Here is a 20,246-nt window from a genome sequence, read left to right on the forward strand (position 1 = left end):
ATCCCAAATACAGCATAGTCTCCTTTGATCTGAAGTTAGGATCACCCGTTGTAGAAGATTTCATAGATTTCATAGACATTAGGGCTGGAAGGGACCTCAGGAGATCATCGAGTCCAGCCCCCTGCCCAAAGGGCAGGAAGTCAGCTGGGGTCATAGGATCCCAGCAAGATAAGCATCCAATTTACTCTTGAAGGTGTTCAATGTAGGTGCTTGAACCACCTCTGCTGGCAGACTGTTCCAGACCTTGGGGGCTCGGACAGTAAAGAAATTCTTCCTTATGTCCAGCCTGAAACGGTCTTGCAGGAGTTTGTGACCATTCGACCTCATCATCCCTTGGGGCGCTTTGGTGAACAGAGTAATGGACCTATTGTTAATACTTGTTTTCATATGCTGAAGCAAGTTTCAGAGAGCTTTGAGAGTAAGGCTGACTAACGTACAGGCATCTCCACTAATAAATTTGGTGGACTTAAATATTTTCTTCTGTCTCCAGAGCTTTGTTGTTCTTAATAGTGCTTTCTCCACTAACTTTGTTTTTACAGGCCACTACACACAGATGATACAACAAATGAAGTGAAAGAGACAACTGCAAGAAGGTCAGCAGCATAAGGCTTATACAAAGTTGACTAGCTGCAGCATGAAGTCAGTTGGCATTAAGTATTCAATCACAATATTTGCAGTCTTGCACAAATAAACTGTTCAAGCTAACAGTTTGATCTCCTTGCTATCTCTTCATGGTTATCAACTAGCTCCTCTCATCATGAACAGTTTTCATGTTACTTTGGAAATAGCTTTATTTTGCATGGAAACAGAAAAATGTCTTAAGAGGACAAACATTCTCCATTTGGAGTTTCAGCCAGCATTACTCAGTAATATTATAGACAGGAAAAGTTTTATACCACAATCAGTAAATTAGACCCTGGTTCTTCCTCCTCCATTTGATACAGTCTCTATTAAGTGGGCCTGCATGTTTGAGCATATTTATTCAAAAACCTGTGATCAGCAACAACTTCCTTTTCAACTTTTATAAACCAAGAAATTGGGGATCTGATTACCCCCCTATGATAAATCACCACAGTGAAGTGAATCACTCAGGCTGCTGTTCTCATAGTGAGATGCTGACAGAGCATCTTCTCTTGAGATAATTTCATTTTTGGAAGCCACTTTCTCTCAATCTTCCCAAGACAGGCTCTGTTAAACCTGTTTAACACAATGTTAACCATGTCTTATTAAATGCTCCTGTGAAGGGTAGGGACCAATGCAAATACATTTATAGCTAATTCTTTGCATATGAAAAGCAAACACAAAACATGGCAGATAAATCAGAAAAGGCAACAAAAGACACAGCAGAATCAGAGAACAAGATTAGTAGATAAAGAAATTAGTGCTTCAATTCCAAGGTGAGAAAAAGGAAGTTTCTGTATAACCTTGGGAACCTGGTCTCAATTCTACAGTGTAGAGTGGTTAAAAACCAAGAGTGTCTCCATAAAATAAAAGATTAAAAATGGAGGATTGAGCTAGCATAGAAAACACAATGCCTGAAGACAGCATCCAAGTCAACCAATTTAAAAAAGCTCACTTAGTACAGGATTAACTAATACCTGAACAGAATGTCTGTACTGAAAATTTGCAGGGATAAAATAACAACACTATGTGGGTTTACGGCAAAGCTGGTAGGCTTTCATTCTAGTTACCACTTCAGGTGGCACCCAACTTCCTATGGGCTAGAGGGTCTTGCTCATCTGTTCAGGGTCAGACCAATCACCATATTAGGGGTCAGAAAGGATTTTTACCCCATTGTCAGATTAATATGGACTGTGGGGATTTTTGCCTTCCTTTGCAGTGGGAGGTGAGGACCTCTTCCTTGGATCTCTCTCAAGTATTAAAACAATCCTTGCAGCAGCAGGACATTGGTTGCTGTGGTTCCCCCCCACCCCCAGGTACTTTTTCTGTGGCAGATTAGGGTGTTGTCTTGTGGCTGTTAGGGTTGACTGTGTAGTTTTGCTAATAGGTTAGACAATGGATTTGTACAGGATAGTTAAGGGATGATCCTGCCTCACACACAAAGTTGGATTAGACGGCCTATGGAGGTTCCTTCCAGTCCTACTTCTCTAGGACATAAATATTGAATCCTTTTTTGATCATATGATGGGAAGTAATGGGCCAAATAAATTTTACGGGAGGTTTTTCTCGCTACAGATTATTCTACAATCTGACATTTGAATATTGAACCTGAAACCCCATTATTTAAGATGTTTAAAACTACTCTGGAAAATGGACCAGAATAAATAGGAAGAATCCTCCATTTGAAATGAGATCTACTGGACAACCTCCTTGATCTTCATTTCAGACTTCTTTTTGACAAAGTTATTAAAGAACAAGCTGGGATGAGTGAATCTTTTCTAGCTGTTATCAGTTATTCAAAATGTTACAATTCAAAATTCATAAAGCCTTCTTTTAAGCATACTTACCCAGTCAATACTCCATCAAAGGTTTCTGTAAAATACACTTCTCCAATAGGCTTTGGAGTCTTGTATACAACCTAAAGATTTTAAAGAAAATGTCCAATAATTAAAATTATTATTATTGGTTGAAACATTATCATAGCTCTAAAAGCACGCAAACACATTTATTACATGTACATATATGTTAGGATTATGAAGAGCAAGAGTTTTCTGTTGTACCATACCTGAGCAAGAAATGCCTGATCAATCAACTGTCTTCTCTCACATATAGTAGCCCTTACTACTCGAGCATACGCAGTCTTTTCTAAGAAATGTTTTGATGTCTTTGAATTCTTATGTTTTCTGTTTTAACTAATTTATTTAAAGTCAAACTCCTGGTAAACATATATTGCCTTTTAAATCAGATTATAGATGTCCAGGCCCCGTACTGGATTACTTTGAACAAGCCAAACTATGAGACAGAATACAGCACTAATATTCTTTGCCTAAGAATAGAAATGACACTAGCATTTCAATTGGAGGTGTTTAACAATAGGCTAAGATTTTGCATATTAAATTGTCATGTTAAGGAAGCAATTCACAGGAAATATGTGATATGTTACATCTTATTTATATGAACCATCTAATAAAAATAAATGAATTTTCTAAAACTCTTAACTTTTTTTAAATAAAAGAATATAATTATAGCAAAACAAGGGAAGAAATCTGCATCCAAAAACTGCAGACAAAAAAACCAAAACACAACAAACCACACTTACATAAAACTTCAGGTAAATTTGTTCTGAGATCTGTCGTTTGACAAGAATCACAAGAAAGTCTGATGACATCCAGCTAAAAATGATGGCTAAGTTTTTCTAATCTAAAAAGGCCCTCAAGTTTATTTCACCATTTGATAAGACAACTAGGAATAAAGCATATTGTCAAGAAACATAAAATATTCTCCTGAGCATTCAAAAAGGCTTGTACCATACTATCAGGATCAGACTCAACTGTTCTACTTGATGTGTCACTGGAAGTTTTAAATTTTTTTCCATTCAACCTGTCCTTGAGGAGAAAATACATGTTGCAAATCCACAGGAGACGTTCTGGAGTCTTGGCCAGTTCTGACCTCTGTCATTTAGACATGGCAGAGATATCCAATACTGGTAAACAGGTTACAAAAAAGGCTATCGGGCAAACACTTGAAAGGAAAAAGAGATACAATTTCACAAGGATGGGGGGGAAAAAAAGATAGAACTGCTCAGAACAGCAATTCAGACACCTTTCCCACTCTGTACCTAAACAAACAAAGTTATGAACTTTAAAAAAAATAAGTATTTCAAAAATAAAGGTCTTCTCCCACAGGGCTTGGAAAAAAGATATCATATCTGAGTGTGTAAGAAACTAACTTTTTATTTCCTAAATAAAGGCACATGACACTGAAGGGTCTGTTAACCACAGTAAGTGGAAGGTAGGCACCACACTAAAACCAAATTCCGAGTTTTCTTCTCAAATCCAGAAATATGCAGACCAATGACATGGATGACTAGTATTGGGAAGGATATGAAAAAAAATGGGACACTGGTGCTAGAACTGTCCCAGACCATTTGGGATAGTAAGAAACCCCACTGGAGACAGATATAGAGTGTCTCCTTCCTTCCAATTATTGGAAGCAATGCTGGGAAGGATCAACAGATGAACAGTTAAAGAAGAATAAGGAAGCTATAAACAAGACCAAACCTGGCTAGCAAGAAGTGTTCCCCAGATAGTTCACGTTGCCTATTGGGAAAATGGAAGAAATGGGAGAGAGAAACTATTGAAGCTATGAGTAGGAACAAGTATTGCCTCTAACCCAACAAAACGTGCCAGGAAAAAAAAGAGAGGTGCCATTAATGACAAGGACCTACCTAACCTCCACCAAGAGCTCCAGAAAAGGTCTTCTTTTCTCTGTTTTCTTATTATGTAGGAGAGGGAGGGGAAAAAGATGTGGATTTTAAAAATAAAATGTGAGAAGTTCAAAAGCATTTTATACTATCCCACAGGAAGAAGTCTGGAAACACTGACACTGTCCATCAGGGAAAATCTGCTGACTAGAGGAGGGAAGACAGACCCAAAACAAACATCTTTTCTGCCTTCTGCATGGAATAGCTATCCAATAAATCTATTGTATTGTGTATTCTTTAAAGCAGAAAACTCCTATTAAGAAACCTGTTCTAGCTTTTCTCCTATGACCTGGACTCCAACTCTCCAAAGACACTTAAAGCTGCCCCAGATTTCACCTGCCTACAAACAAAGGAATCCATTTTTAGATTTTAAAGAAGTGCTTTAGACCATTAATGATCTAACCACTAATTTCAAAACAATGCTAACCAATAAACTATAATTTTGATTAAGATATCAGATGGTCCAGATAATTTTCTTAGCATAAATAATGTTGAAGCTCCCACAAGAAACCAAGCAATTTAATATTTTTACCAATGACCTTAGCACAAAAAATTACAGCAGGCTAATGAAATTTGCTGAAGACAAAGTTGGGAGTCACTGTCAACAAAGAGGAGGGTCAAGGTATTGTACGCTAAGAACTGGATGACTCTGAGGACCAAAGTAATCAGTCTCTAGTCCTCACAGAATCATAATGGTAATTAAAACTCAGTAGTCAAACTTTCTGGGCATGCACATAAGGACTGATAACCAACTCATAAAAGTTGTCAGCTGGAAGCAATACAAAAGGAGACCAAGCTGAACTACTTGATCACATAATGACTATCAGTGTGATGTATCTGTGAAAAGTTGAAAGCAATCCTAGGATGCATCAGAAAAAAAATATTTCCAGTAATAGTAAGAAAGTATCTTATTATTATTTGGATATACATCCTGCTTTACGCAGAAGTGTTCAGATCATCTTATACCCTGTACTGTACACTGCCCTGGTGAGATCTCATTTGGGGCACTTGAATTGCAAAAAATGCAACAATAATTGAATGATAATCTAAATTTTACCTTGCTGGATACTCTGAAGTTGTTCATAAAAGGAACACCCTGATTCTCCTTTCAGGTTGTATGTGTTCAAAATGTTTGAACAATATGTTTACACAACTACACAGATATATTCAAAGACAATTGCCCCTATGCAGGATAACAGCAGCTGGCAAAAACCTCTTAAAAAGCTGTTATGTGAGAATATTCATTTAAAGGGAAACCTAGGGAGAGTTTAGTGAACTTGCTCCAACTCATCCTGTTCTTCTATTTTCTCTTTATTTATTTTCTTATGGGCAAGATACAGACATTAAAAAAGCCTAAGGCAGAATCGATCTAAGTTACACGGTTTTTCGCAAGTGGCACAGTATGGATTGGTAGAGAACAGAACCCACATGTGGCCCTTCCTGGGGGGAAGAGGGGTGCAATCTTAGACTGGGTTCTGCCATTTCTAAACCAGTGTATGTGCACCAAATTTTTGTTAAAGTTGCCAGTAAAAGTGTAATGTTTGTGTCTGGCCATGTTGATTTTCATTTTCTTGTCTCCTTCCCCACATTTTGATGCTGTTACAACTGTACTTTACTTTTTGACAAAAGAAAAAACCCTATTGCTGTATTTTGTCAACCTTCCTACTTTCCCCACCTCATATAAAAAGGCAGTAAAATTTTAAAAGAAATCCTCAAAGTAATGCTGCGGGATAAGAGTAAAGGTCATAATCAAAAGCCCAAGAAGCTGAACCAAAATTGAAGCAGAGATAAATCCAAGCAACATTTGCTGTTTAATTTCCAGCAAACACAAGTCTTTAGTCTGTTGTACCCAAAAGTACTTAAAAGGCCTTAAAGGGTCCTGCCTTCATCATAAATAATCCCTGCAATTCATTTATCAGGCACATTCTGTGTCGATGTAGGCTCTAGACACATTCTATCCCAGGCAATGGAAGGCCCTATTTTCCACTCTGGTAGATTGTCAGAGCAAGTCTTATGCATAATTCCGGCATCATACAGCAACTGAAAAAATAATCCAGTTGCTTCATATGACTTCTCATTATATGCTAAACTGTTCTATTTAAAATGTATTCATTGTTAAATCTCTTATGACACAGAACCACTCATCTTATAACTTATGCTTTGAGTCATATCACCCATAATCTTACCTCTAAAGATGTTCTGCCTTCGTCAACATCAGTTTCTTGTGAGGTCTTGTCAAAATCCTCTACCTCAACATCTGCATCTTGGATTTCTTCATCCTCAAACTCTGCAGTTACTGAGCTAAACAGCAGGATACCCAGACATAGCCAATCCCACTGGAACTGCATTTTGGTTATCTTCAGAATTAATAAGTATGTTTTCACTGCAAAAATATTTATAGTTTATGTTAACAATCTATTATTTTACATAGCTTATATTAATATCATGGCTACAACTATAGATAAAAGCCATGTAAAGAGAACACTGGAGAAAGCTGGATATAATTAAAAAAATATGTAGAGCAAGATTCAAAGGATCTCTTAGGTGTGGGAACATTCAACATGCCATATCAAAGTCAGATGCTCAGCTGCAGAAATGGAATTCACAAACCCAAGTTGGGTGCTACAGGTCCCTAAACTATAGACAGGGAGAAGAGGCTACCTGTGACTGGGATTCACACCACTTAGCAGGCTGAGGGGCGGGAATGCCTAAAATATAGACACGGGTATGTCGGAAAAAACCTCACTTCTCTCCCAGACTTACATTCCCAACTCAGAGTTGTGGTTGGCAGTTATATTAAATAGGGATTCACAGCCCTTAAACCCAGTCTACAGGTTCAGCTCATAACCCCTTTATGTACAAGCCACAAGCAAGGTTTACTTTTTTTCTTTTAAAGCACTGGAAAAGCCTCACTTTCTATTCCAGAGGTAACAAACTCACTCACTCACCCCAGGCCAGATTCATATAGTGGAAGAGCTCATAGTCCAGATCAGGACTTGGAAACAACAAGGCAAGCAGTGGAAGCAGTTGTAGTAGGTTAGTGATGCACCGAACAGCAGCAGGTCAAAGGGTGGCAGGCCAAGCAGGACTATGTTGGCTCAACCCTCACTTGCCCATTTGCTGCCAACAGACATGCCCAATGAAAGCCTATAGCCCTGGATTCTGTAGCAAGCCCTGCCACCAAATTCCTTGGCCTGCTGAAAGCCCAATGAGTAGGAAAGAACAGCTCCTTGGCCCAGATAAGATGTGGCCTGCATGCTTGAAACCCCTGGTCATTGTTAGAGCATTTGTCAAGGCAGTGGGATATGTAGGTTCTAGACCCTCACTAGCCTGATGGTGCTCAAACCCACATCTCACACCTCCTCAGAAAGTACCCTAACCAAGCTGAAAGCAAGAAAGAGGTAGACCGACTCCACAGCTCAGTAGTGAGGGCATTCCTTTTGGTGGAAAATACTGGATTTTGGTCTTTGCTTTCAACACTGGTAAAGAAACATAAATAGTTTCCATTTCAATAAAGCCATCTGATACCGTTTCTCCTACATGGGTCTCCAAATTTCATAAGACCATTATAGTCCAGTTGAAGAAAAAGGGCATTTTAATCTCCATTAAACTAGGTGAATGACTACTAAAAAATATATTGAAAGGAACTGTCTCTTCCCATTGTTCAGCTGCTGTGTCAGCAATTCATAATTAACTAACCAAAAATATTCTCCGATATCCCTTCCATATTTTACCATGCATCTCATTTTAAAGGCCCCTGTCAACACGAAGCTGCTCCAAAATTTAAAAATCTACTAGTTATCTTCCTTCTGACCCTTCAGCACAATGATTAAGTTTATTAATCAAGCCAAACATTTGGGTTGCAACCACTTTTGCTCATTTTTGCAAGTGGTGACATACCTCAGCTCCAACCCACAAACTCCACTCTTCCAATGAATGAACTCTTCACTTTATGTTAATACCTCCCATCTGCAGCTCAAAACACTGATGCTGTCTAATACTGGGCAACTACGCAGACAGTCAGTTTCTGTCATTGTGACACTCTCAGAGAATCCTTTGCTGGAACAGCAAGTATGTTCTGCATGTATGGAGGGGATGTGGAAGCCATTTCCAGAGTCTAGTGTTAATGCCCATCCATGGATATATAAAGAATCCTCTACTAGGCTGGCTGGACTCCTCAGAGGACCCCCTGCTTTACAGAACGGTCATGACAGTCACCCCTCAACCCCGCCACCACTACTGTTTACCTTCCCATTGCAGCTTCAGATCCAGCCGCACTCCAGCACAGCGTCATCTGCTGTGGCAGCGGTAGCTCTAGCTCCAGCCCTGGAACGGGGCCAGAGTTGCTGCTGCTGCATGGCTATGCAGGGGCTAGAGTGTTCATGTGCTCCATGCCCAGGGAGATGCAACAGGAAGGTAGGCAGCGGCAGTAGCAAGGGAAAAGGGGCACAGGCAGTGGGAGGCAGGGGACAGAAGCTGTGGGGGGCAGGTGGCAGCGGGAGGGAGGAGGAGCTGCTCTCCTTTGCTTGTATTCAAATCCAAGACAAGGCACTTCTCCTATGCTGAATGGAAGGGGAAAAAAGTCTCATTTTGGATTTGTGTCAATATGGTACGATTTTAATAGCTACCCACCTCTTAACACACCCCAAAATGACAGCCCTGGAGCAGTCCCTCCAGATTCTGAACAATGTCCTTCATTACTTTGCACTGCTCATGACCGTAGGGCAACAAATGACTTGTGCGGTAGAGAATTCTTAGAAGTCCCATTTTCCAATTTCCTAAGCCCTCATTTTATAGACCTATTGTTCCATAGTTCTTTACACTAGAAAGTTTAGTTTGCTCATTTAGTCTAGCTTTCTACTTAAGAGAAACCTCACCCAGCAATTCCTGTAACATGCCCTTAAATTTCATTTGAACATGCCTTTTAAACCAAAATGTCAAGTAATGAGGAATCAACCATACCCCTAACTGTTCTCATGGTTAATTATACTGTCAAAAACATGCACCTTGTTTCTGGTTTTTATTTATTTAGCGTCAGCTTCCGACCACTGGATGTCATTATGCCATTATCTTAAAGAAGCATCTACTATCAGAAATCTTCCCCATGTAGTCCTTTACCTTGTGCAGAATATGATTAAATTACTTAAACTTTCTTTTGGATAAAGAACTAATTCATATTTGCTTGCTACAAGGCACACTTCTACACCAGGAATTATTCTTATACCTCTTCTACGAATCTTTTAACTTCCGAACATCCCTTTTCAACTGAGGACACCAGAGCTGAACCATACATTCCAGAAAAAGTATCACTATTGCCATATGCACAAGTGGTTTCACCTCCCTTGTCCTACTTGATATTCCCCTGCTTACACATTCACCTTATACTATCATCACACTGGGAGCTCACATTCACTTTATCTATGGTGACCTCAAGTGTCACTGCATTCCAGGGTACTGTGCATCCTAAGTGTGGCCTACATTCATTTTTCTTAAATACGGCTGTGCATTCTGCTGTGTTAAAAATTCAGGTTGTTCAAACAAGCCCATCTTCCTAAGCAATCCACAAAATATGGTGTAATTGATAACCCCTTCATTTTGTTTTTTTTACTATCGCACTAATCATGTGCGATGTTTGCCAGCAGTTACTGTAAACATGCTTCTAGAGTGCAGATAAAGATATTTAATAGGATTGAGTCACGAACTAATGACGGCAGTCTCTGCTAGAAACATCCCCACAGGAAAGGGATTTGCAATTACTTGTTTAGATCTATTTATTTGATAGGAATAGTACTCATTTTGTATAATGTTACTTTATTTTCCCAGAATGTCAGGCAAAACTGAGCCAAATACTTTACAGAAGTCTAGCTTTTTTGTCAGTTAATCTTATCAGCCAATCTTGTAACCTCATTGAAAGCACCGCTTGTTTGATAAAACCTGTTTCCCATAAAACTATACTGACCAACATCAATTATACTACCATTCTGGAACTCTCCACTGACTACATCCCAGGTCAACCTTTCCAAAATTTTGATGAGACTGATATCACTCTAACTGACATATAGTTTCATAGGCCTTTCCATTTACCTTTAACTACTGGCACAAAGATTTCTTTCTCCTTCCTTCTATTCATCTCTAAACTTTCAAGTAGTACAAGCCACATATAAAAACAAATAAATTAATATTAGTGATTCGGAGAACACTTGACCACTTCTCTTAAGTTGCTGAATATTAGTTACCTAGCCCAGAAGATTTAAGAATACTTAATTTCTGTTTAACATGCTCTTCTTACCTATTACTAGAATTGACAACTTTGTGAGATATGAAAAAAAAATCTTACTTCTTCCCAAACAGAGTACTACTTTTTATTAAATACTTCTGCCTTGACTTAAATTATGATTGACCGTTCTTTTACTACTTGTCCTGAATACTGCTCATAGATTTGGTAATTTTGCCACATGGATAGAAAAATCAGTGGTTTTCATTTCTTAACTTTCAATTTGTATTCACTGCTATCAACTTCTCTGTGAACATACTGGTATTTTATTTTTAATTGCTTTTTTCATTTCTCTTAATCAAGATGGTTTTTACAAAAGAAGCTTCTTATGTCATTGCAGGATTGTGTTTCCTTTGGGTAAGTCCCAATTATCATTTAATTTTTAAAGTTTTCCTCCCACTTAATTTTCATCATGACTGTTTTCAGTTTTGGGAGAGAGGGGAGAAAAGGAATCAGCCTTAAGTATGTGCATTACTGGTTAGACCTAAAATTCCATTTATACATAACAAATGAAGTTAAAATGATTACCTGTACCCATGTTAAGTTCAGAGATCAGTCCTTATCCATCAGAAAGAGGAATAATAGAGTATTACCTTGAATTGGTTGCAATACTTTGTTAGAAAGTTATCACCTGTCATTTTTTTTTTCAAAACTCCACAAATATTTTACTATTAGAAGCATGAGACCTTTTCAGACTCCCACTTGGATTCCAGCCTATGTTCCCCTAATCTATTTAAAATTCTGATGATGATTTTCAAAGCTGGCATTGATGCCCTAATTAAAAACTCTTGAGAAATATTCACATTTCTACATCATAAGTGACCACTGGGCAACAATAGCATACATATGCTACCAGGAAAGAAAGAACACTGAGGACAAATCAGAATAAGGCTGCAAAATTTTTGATTCCTGAAGAGTCAAGGCCTTTGTCAGAACAACACCCACACAATGCAAAATAAGTCTGCAGACTAGCTGGCTCACTTGCCACTTGCTGGCAACAGACATGGAAGCTATTTAAGATCATTAATCATGCATCCCTCAAGTAGATTTCCCCCTAACAATATACACAACCTGTGACACCAGGTATCTTTCATTCATCTCTTCAAGCCACCAAAATAATTTGAAAGAACATCTAATCTTGATCTTACCACAGCTCCTGGGGCTCTTGAAAATGGAACTCTGCAAACTATGCACAACAGCTTTTTTATAAAGCAGAAAAAATCTTAACCATCAGCCAACAAATTTGCTTTGACACTTCAACAGTATATTTAACTGTTTCTGGAATTAATATTTTATTTAAAAATTCTGAAGCCAGAATAATGAGATCACAGAAAAAGAACAAGGAATCATTTTGTCACCCAGACCTAGGTCTGAACCTATTTAAACTTCCAGAGATTTAAATAAAGTCAGGATTTTAACCTCAAATGTTTGTCAGAAACATCCTTTCTGCATGCTTCAGATGTTTATTTCTTCATAGTCATTGAACAGGAGAATAGCTGCTTTCCAACTTGGTTCTGTTGGGCCCCATAACACAACTTTTGTATTCATCCAGCAAAAGCCACAACAGAACATAAGTTAGTTCTGCGCAGCATAAGGCTGGGGAAGGGGCACACAGAACCAGGGGAGAAGAGGGAAGAGTTGTGCAGTGTGCTGGGGCAAGCTGCTGGGCCTCTGAGCCAGACCTGGGCTGGAAGCTGAAGCCAGAGCCACCACTACTGCCTGGCTGAGCCAAGTGCTCCACGCCCCTGGCAGAACCAGAGCCAGAGCAGCTGCAAAGGTAAGAGGCAGGGGTTGGGCAGGCACAAGAGAGGACATGAATGGCACGTATCCCTGGTGGCTGGGGGGGCACGTCTGTGCTGGCAACAGTAAACATAGAGCTCCCATTGCCAGCACTATCAGTGGCGGGGGGGGAGGGGAGGTTGTGGCAAGCGCTGACCAGGAGCGGCAACCACCTGTGGCAATAGTGGACTGCCTGCAGACGCCGCCAGCGGTATCAGTGCCAGGGTGGTGAGCAGCGACCACCTGTAGGCGCCACCCACACTGTCTGTCGGTGGTGCCTTTTTGCAGGGGGTGCACTGCCACACCCAGGGGCTACACATGCATCCCCTACGTATCACCCCTGAGAGGGGATATATTAGTAATCAATGGCTTGATGTCTAGCTGGCAGCTGGCATCATGTGGAGAGCCCCAGGGCTCAGTCCTGGAGCCAGTTTTGTCCTATAAATGACCTGGAAGATGGTATAGAGGGCATCCTCTGCAAATCTGCAGATGACACCAAGTGCGGGGGAAGTAATAGATAGGGTAGGGCTAGGATTCAGAGTGATCTAGACAAATTGGAGGATTGGGCCAAAAGGAATCCCATGAGGTTCAACAAGGACAAGTGCAAAGTCCTGCATTAAACCCTAGCATCCTTCAACCTTCAGTTTACAAGACTGCTAGCATTGTCCCTTTTTACCTGAGCAGCTAAACAAAATGTGGGCCTTGCTAATTACTCCAGTAAGGTGTAGTGATTGGTAGTAGAATCAGGTTTCTTTCACGTACTTCTGTTTACAAGAATGCAATCAAATCTTTTTCAAGCACAGGGGAAAAAAATCCAAACCACTACAGCCTCCTTGCTCACAGCTCTAAAACTCTTCCAGCCTACTCCCAAACCCATAAGACCACTCTCTAGGGGTCTCCCATGGTTACACACAATGCCCTTCAGACTACATCCACACTTTCTCCTTCCATCTCCACTTGTGCGCCATCTCACTCTTACTCCACCTAAGCTTCCATCCATCCACTTGCACCTTCTCCTTGTTCCCAAAATAATATTACCCAGGAGCAGCTACTTCACTGGCAGCATTTCCCTTTCTGAGTGCCTGCGTCAAACACGTGCTTCACCTTCTCTTGCTGCAATCTCCAATGAAGAATGGAGTGAAACACTATGCTCCTTGTCAAGAAAAAACATGAGCTTTACTTCAGCACTGCCTGGTCTGGCAGCCCCTTTCCATGAGGCCAGCTCTGGTTGTTGGGTTTCTGCAGCTGCAGCACGGAAGCCCCCAAACTAAGCACAGTCCGTCAAGAAGCCCCAGGCTGAATCAATTCAACCTTTGTGAGTTAGTTTAAGCTGCGTATATTGAACTGATAAGCAGGTGAACAGACATTCACTTTTGATTCTGGAAATGCAGCCACATGCCTGCAGTGTCCCAGGCCACAGGCTGGGGGTGGGCCCTAAAGCATGCCTCCCTGCTCCGCTGGAGCAGACAGCTTCGGCCAAGGCTAGCCTGCCCACCCTGTGAAGTGGGGTTTGTCAGGGAGGTGCAAGGCACTCTGGGCTGCTAGGGGACCATGAGTTCACTTGAATCTGGATCACAACAAGGATCCAACACTAGCATAAAGTGCTGGAATGAAACAGAAGTTCTAGGCCCACCACAAATGAGCTCATCTGTAGGGCAAGGCATCAGAAAGATGCTAGAGCCAGGGCTCCTCCTCCTCCCTCGGGGGAAGGATTGTATCATCTGATCTCATCGCTTAGCAGCGGCGACACGAGAGAAGCGATGGGCTCGGATTAACTCTCTGCGCTCCTCAGCCAGCGCAAACTGCTCCTCAGCCGAGAAATTACGGGTCCTGTTTATGCCCCCCCCGGAAAGCAGCTAAGCGCTGCTGGGCGGGGGGCAGGACCGGGTGCCGGGGCCTGCGCGAGCCCCCACGCAGGGAGAGGGGCGGGCTCAGAACGCTCAGGGCCGCGGTGTTCGAACGGCCCCAACTGCCGAGCCGCGCACCAGCCCCCACCTCAGGGGGGCGGGCTCACAAAGCTCAGGGCCGCCCCGTTCCAACGGCTCTCAACGACCGTACCACGCAGCCCCCGCCTCAGGGGGAGAGGGAGGGGCAGCAGCCTCCTGCAGGGATTAAGGCCTCTGCGCAAGCGTCCCCGTGGGGGTGGTCCTCCAGGCTCTGCCCGCGTGCCCCTTTCACACGGCGTCATACCCCCTCCCCCCATCCCAGCCCGGGCCCGCGCGGATTTACCGGCGAGCCAGTCCCGCAAGCCGCTCACTGGCAAAGCCCAGCTGCTTTTCCTCAGCCCAAACGGCGCATGCGCCACCTGCCCGAAGCTCCGAGGGATGCAGGCGCCGAGGAGCAGGTGCTCTCTGTGGCGCGCGCGCGCCTCCCCGCCCGAGCCAATCAGACTACTCGACAGGGCGAAGCCGTAGCCAATTCGCCTCCGGCACTGGCAGGCCGAGCCAATCGGAACGCAGGCGCGCGGGGAGGTGGGAGAACTCGCGCCAATCAAAGGGCAGCGTGGCGTCTAGCCGCGGCCAATCGCGGCTCAGTCCGCAGCTATCAGAACGCGACGTGTGCTGAGCCAGCCAGTGGCGGGCCGGCGTCTCTGCAAGCGCGGAGGTTTAGTCAAGTCCTAGGCTATGAATGGGGCGTACCCGCTACCACTGGTCTCGGGAGCTGCCCTCCCTGCTCGGCCCTCGGGATTTTAATGAGTCTTCCTGCCGCCGCCGCCTGGGGGAAACTCCACCTTATACTAGCGGGGCTCAGGCCTTCTACACTGGGGGCTTCCCCGCCCCCCCATCAGGCTTGGGAACTGAGCAGCCCCCGCCCCCCCGCAATTCAAAAAAGAACTGGTTGAGTGTGGTGCTTATCTCCTGGCACAGGGGTCAGGCAGTGGGTGGGGGGAGGAAGGGCAGCAGCCAGGTAGCCTGAATCTGAGCCTGCAATTTTATCACGTCACACCTTGCAGCACCCTTCAAAGGACTTCACAGCACCCCTGGATGCCCCAGCCCCCATCAAGATACAGATGGAATATGTAATTCGTTTTGTTTATTGTATAAAAAGATTTGGAAAACAGAGGACTTTTGTAGTGGCCTGGGGGGAGCCTGTGTGGTGGTGTGCTGACTGCCTTGTCACAAGTACAAATGGGTCTGATGTACTTAGGTCCTGGTTTGATGTACTTGTTAGGCCAAAATGTGTTAGGGCTGTGCTTGTAGACAGTAATGCTGGCCAAATTTTCGCTACCGAACTAAGTGTGTGGTCTCTCTCTAAGGCAAGATTAGTGTTGAGATCTCCTGGCTGTGACTTGCAGACACTGCAGTTCCTGAGACTTCAACACTGAGAACACATCAGTAATGCCCACGAGGATGACAGCAACAGTGACACCGATAACCCCAGACAACACTGATGTTCTAACACTATATTTCATTTTCTTGCTTAATATTCATGAAGCTTTTGATACATTTTGTGAAACTAAGGGAATTCCCAGCCTTAAACCTACTTAGAAAATGATTTAAGACCATTAGAATCATTGATAAAAACTGTTAACAGTAAAAACCATTGCAATGATGTAACTAGCAAATTGCATAAAGTTTCAAATAGAACAACAAATTGCAAGAGGGAAGACTTTGGGGGAGACACCAGAACATGCATCTACCCTGCATGTCTATAAATAGTTTTTAATGATGAATCAATTTAGTTGGATGACTTTTATTACCCAGAACACTGTGCATGAAACATGATGGAAATCATCAGTTTTGTAAAATTCACAGTAAGGAAGAAAGTGTGATTAAAGCACTGAAAGCAGCAATGAAAAACAAATATAAAGGAGCTGGGGAATTCAGATATTCAGGAATGCTAGTATTCAAGCCAAAAACCCTTGTATAAACATGCACATTAGAATAAACCTTGTGGGCAGAGCTGAACATGCAAGGTAACATCTGGAAAAGTGAAGATACCGGGTTTTGTGGTCTCTTTTAGGGAAAAATAAGAATGAGAATATTATAATGTGCTACAGTAGTTCATCCCAGCTCCTAGAGCAAAAGGTCCTAGAAGTACACAGAAGTCAGGATCTAACAAGGCAAGAACAAGAGGTGTGCTTGAGATACCAGGCTATGGACAAAGTCTAGTCAGATGCCAAGTCAAGTCTATAGCAAAAGACTGAAATGCAAGAGAGACAAAGCAGGACCTGGTGTCAAGGACCAGGAAGCAAGGCAAGGCGATGCTAACAGGCCTGGAGCACTTACAGACAGAAATCTCAGTATGGTGTGTGCCAAAGGGCAGGTGCTAGAGCAGTCCCTTAAATGAGGAACTGGAGCCCTACAGTTAGCTAAAAAAAGGTTGTCTTGCAACCCACCAATGATAGCTAGCTTGTTAAATTGAGGAACAGAGATTTAACAATTAGAAGAAAACAAGTGACACTTGCCAGGAATAAAGCCACCCTGTGAAGAAGCAGAGTGAATTAGCCCACAAGGAGGTCTGTGCTGTTGCAGGCAGGTTGCTTCCAGAGCTAACTTTTGAAGCTAGATCAGGTATCTGAACGCTATGCCATGTGCAATGTAAACGTACTATGATATATTCTGTGGGTAAGAAAAAAGTCTCTTCAGATAAACTGAGGATGCATATTGACCCTGAATTACTGAACAGAACATTGGAAAGATATCTGTCACTACTCATTATCAAAAGATTGTGGATGTATTACCCTATTTGCACAGGATAAAAGCATTACTTGTTTTGCCATTAAGACTTAGTCCTGGCTTATTAAGATAACTGAACAATCCAACCACTTAACATTTACCACATCTTTGGGCAGGAATACTTGTAAGTAGCAGCCTGACCCTTGAGATGTTCCAGTAGAAAGACTAAGATGGGTACAGAAGGGAAATCCAGGCAGCAATGTTATATGTAGTGATATGCTCATTGTAGAAGGAAGTGGCAATCCATGACAATGGAATGAAGTTGTCAACAGCTAAACAGGTGGTGGGAGTGGAATATTAAGCTTAAAAGAGAGAAGATGAAGTTGAGGAGAACTGAGGTCCTCTACTTACAGTATCTGTTGATTTCTGAAGGACTGCAGCCAGACCCTGAGAAACAGATTGATTAAGTGATTGCCCAGACCAAAGATTGAAGCGAGTCCAGCGATTTATAAGAAAAGACAGCTATCTTTTCAAATTCTGTGCGCATCTGTTAGTGAATCCTTGAGACATTTAGGACAAAATGATGCACTATGGAAATGGTCAGTGACCTGAGAGTAGGTATTTGAATAAGTTAAGAAAACCATGAACAAGTAAAGTCCTAAAGTACTACACCCCTACTGAGTAACTAAAGTTACAATGGGATGCCTTAGAAGGAAGCCTGAAAAGCAGCAGTGAGGCAAAGACAGCAGCCCATAGCATTTGGTGGCAGAGGGACAACCTTCCATCTTCAGCTCCCTCTGTGCAAAAATTAAGTTTATTTCCTACCTATGGGGACTTTTTACCATCTTGTACCATCTATACTTTTCCCAGAGCCTGATGAAGGGACTTTGATCCCAAAAGCTTGCAGAAAAGGACAATTTTTTGCCATTTTCCAGTTGGTCTAATAAAAAGTATAATTTTGGAACCAAGAATTCTAGTTTTTTGTATGGTATAGGCATGCACTTAGCCATCAGCAGGCCTGCCAGGATCAAGGTATATTAGCAAAATAGAGGACCAAATTGATGCCACCTAACAGAACCAAGGTAGAAACAGGGTAGATGCCCCTAGGCTCCATGCCCCCTTCTCCCATCCCTGCCCCACATGCAGCATCAGTGGTTCATAGCCCTCCTAGGCTCTCCCCCACCATCCAACTGTGGGAGAGGCAATTACACGGCCCACAGACCACCATTTCAACAGCCCTGTTGTATATTATAAATAACATCAAGAGTTATTTAGTACATTTTATGATGAAAAATGGTTTTGGACAAATGACCAAGAGAACAGGAGATTGTGGATGGGTACAGAAGTTTGGGTTCATGAGTAGAACCCAGATGTCTGCAACATTGTGGGGATAAGAAAAACCTGCGGTTCTGAAGGGAGAGGAACAAAATGATACTAGCTGGCTGAGAAAGCATTTTAATACCAAGGTTAACATGACCTAGTCTTACACTTGCTCTGATTAAAATAAAGAATCAGTGGTTCTTTCAAGGTGGCACAGGGAAAGTTTCAAGATTAAAGGAGCCACAGTGTACCCCACTTTCACTGTGATTTTGGAAAGGTCTACTGACAGTAATGCCCCAGAAGAAAATAACTGCCCTTAAAAATTCATTTTCATCTAACACTAAAATGCCTTAACCATTGTTGCATGGTTATTGAGTAGTGTCAGTACATAGGAGAACTAAATTTGCTTTGGTGCATTGATATAGCAGTAGAACATATAGGCCTGGATTGCAGCAGTTGGTGATGTAAACAAGAGAAGAAAATGTGGCAGCTACATAATTCTTGTTTTTTTGTTTCAGGGAACACAATGTACTAGAAGACTTGCTACAAAGGTTCGTTTTACTGCTTACAGTAAAATCATCAACAAGTTGGGTATGATGGGCACTAGGTGTACTCATTAACTGTGTAAGGCTATTGGGCTATTTCCACTGCAAGCAGGCCACCTGCAAGGAGGGAACTAGGCTAATTCTCTAAAAGTGAAGTAAAGAATTCAGTTTGTTGGGGTTACATATTTTCAGTTTAGAAGAAAATTAATTAGAGTTGATGCAGGCCATGCCATTTGCAGATTGTTGCTGAATCAAAAAAGGAATTCAAAGGGAATTATCTCTTGAGTTCACATTTGAAAAAAGATGTACATGCCTAACAAAGGCTTGAACATCAGATGGGCAACTCCTTCCAGAGAAGAATGTGTGTGTGTGTGTATAAATAAATACATGCCTTATTTTTGTCACTCCAATCAAAGATTTGGCCCTGTATAATATATAACACTATCCTGAAAAGAATAAATGTTGGTACTACAACAGAAAAATAAGATAAGGTACAAAGGGAAAATAAAACTATCTGACATTAGCATTTTGCCTCTTATAATCATTTTACAAAGAGAAAATGACCAAATGGTGAAAAGGACACAGACCCACTGGTATCATTGTCCTAAGAAAAAGCAAAGGGTTTCTTTGCTTAAGTTCAATGCGTCTTGCAGTTGGCATTTTCCGCCCCCTCATCCCTGAAATTACCTCCCATTGTCTGATTCCTCCTGTGCTTTAGGGAAAGTGGACTTTGTATATTTTCTATAAATGAAAAGAATTGCATCAAATAATACCTGACTCCATCAATATTTCCTCACAGCAGAAACATCTTGCATGGTGTCATAGTTCCATAGTTTCTAGGGTCGGAAGGGACCTGAGTAGATCATCAAGTCCGACCCCCTGCCATGACAGGAAAGAGTGTACTGGGGTCAAACGACACCAGTAACGCGTACATCTAGCCTCCTCTTAAAGACCTCCAGGGTAGGAGCCAGCACCACTTCTCTTGGAAGTTGGTTTGAGATCCTAGCCACCCTGACCGTGAAGTAGCACTTCCTGATATCTAGCCTAAATCTACCCTCTGCCAGCTTGTGACCGTTATTCCTGGTCACTCCTGGTAGAGCTCGGGGGAACAGGGACTTCCCCAGTGCCTCCTGGTTCCCTCTGACTAGTTTGTAACAGGCCACTAGACCCCCCTCAGCCTTCTCTTGTGGAGGCTAAACAGGTTCAGGTCCCGTAGCCTCTCCTCGTGGGGTGTGCCCTGCTGTCCCCTGATCATGTGAGTGGCCCTCCTCTGGACCCTCTCCATGCTGTCCACATCCCTCTTGAAGTGCGGCGCCCAGAACTGG

The 20,246-nt window shown here is 42.3% G+C and overlaps 1 protein-coding gene across 4 annotated transcripts in view; it reads right to left on the reverse strand.

The window, feature by feature from the left end:
- Positions 1 to 14,772, reverse strand: part of CLGN (calmegin) — a 56,405-nt gene extending 41,633 nt beyond the window's left edge. For 2 of the 4 annotated variants that reach the window (XM_019534373.1, XM_019534371.1), the window contains exons 1-3: positions 14,667 to 14,756; positions 6,571 to 6,741; positions 2,469 to 2,539 (exon numbers count right to left, since the gene is read on the reverse strand). In XM_019534373.1, coding sequence (XP_019389918.1) covers positions 2,469 to 2,539; positions 6,571 to 6,732 — 233 coding nt within the window. In that variant the 5' untranslated portion in view covers positions 6,733 to 6,741; positions 14,667 to 14,756. Of the gene's footprint in view, positions 1 to 2,468; positions 2,540 to 6,570; positions 6,768 to 14,666 lie in introns of all 4 variants that reach the window. The other 2 variants (XM_019534372.1, XM_019534374.1) reach the window with 2 other exon arrangements.
- Positions 14,773 to 20,246: the final 5,474 nt, after the last annotated feature.

Source organism: Crocodylus porosus, unplaced genomic scaffold, assembly GCF_001723895.1.
Source record: "Crocodylus porosus isolate Cpor-Errol unplaced genomic scaffold, CroPor_comp1, whole genome shotgun sequence".
Taxonomy (NCBI): domain Eukaryota; kingdom Metazoa; phylum Chordata; order Crocodylia; family Crocodylidae; genus Crocodylus; species Crocodylus porosus.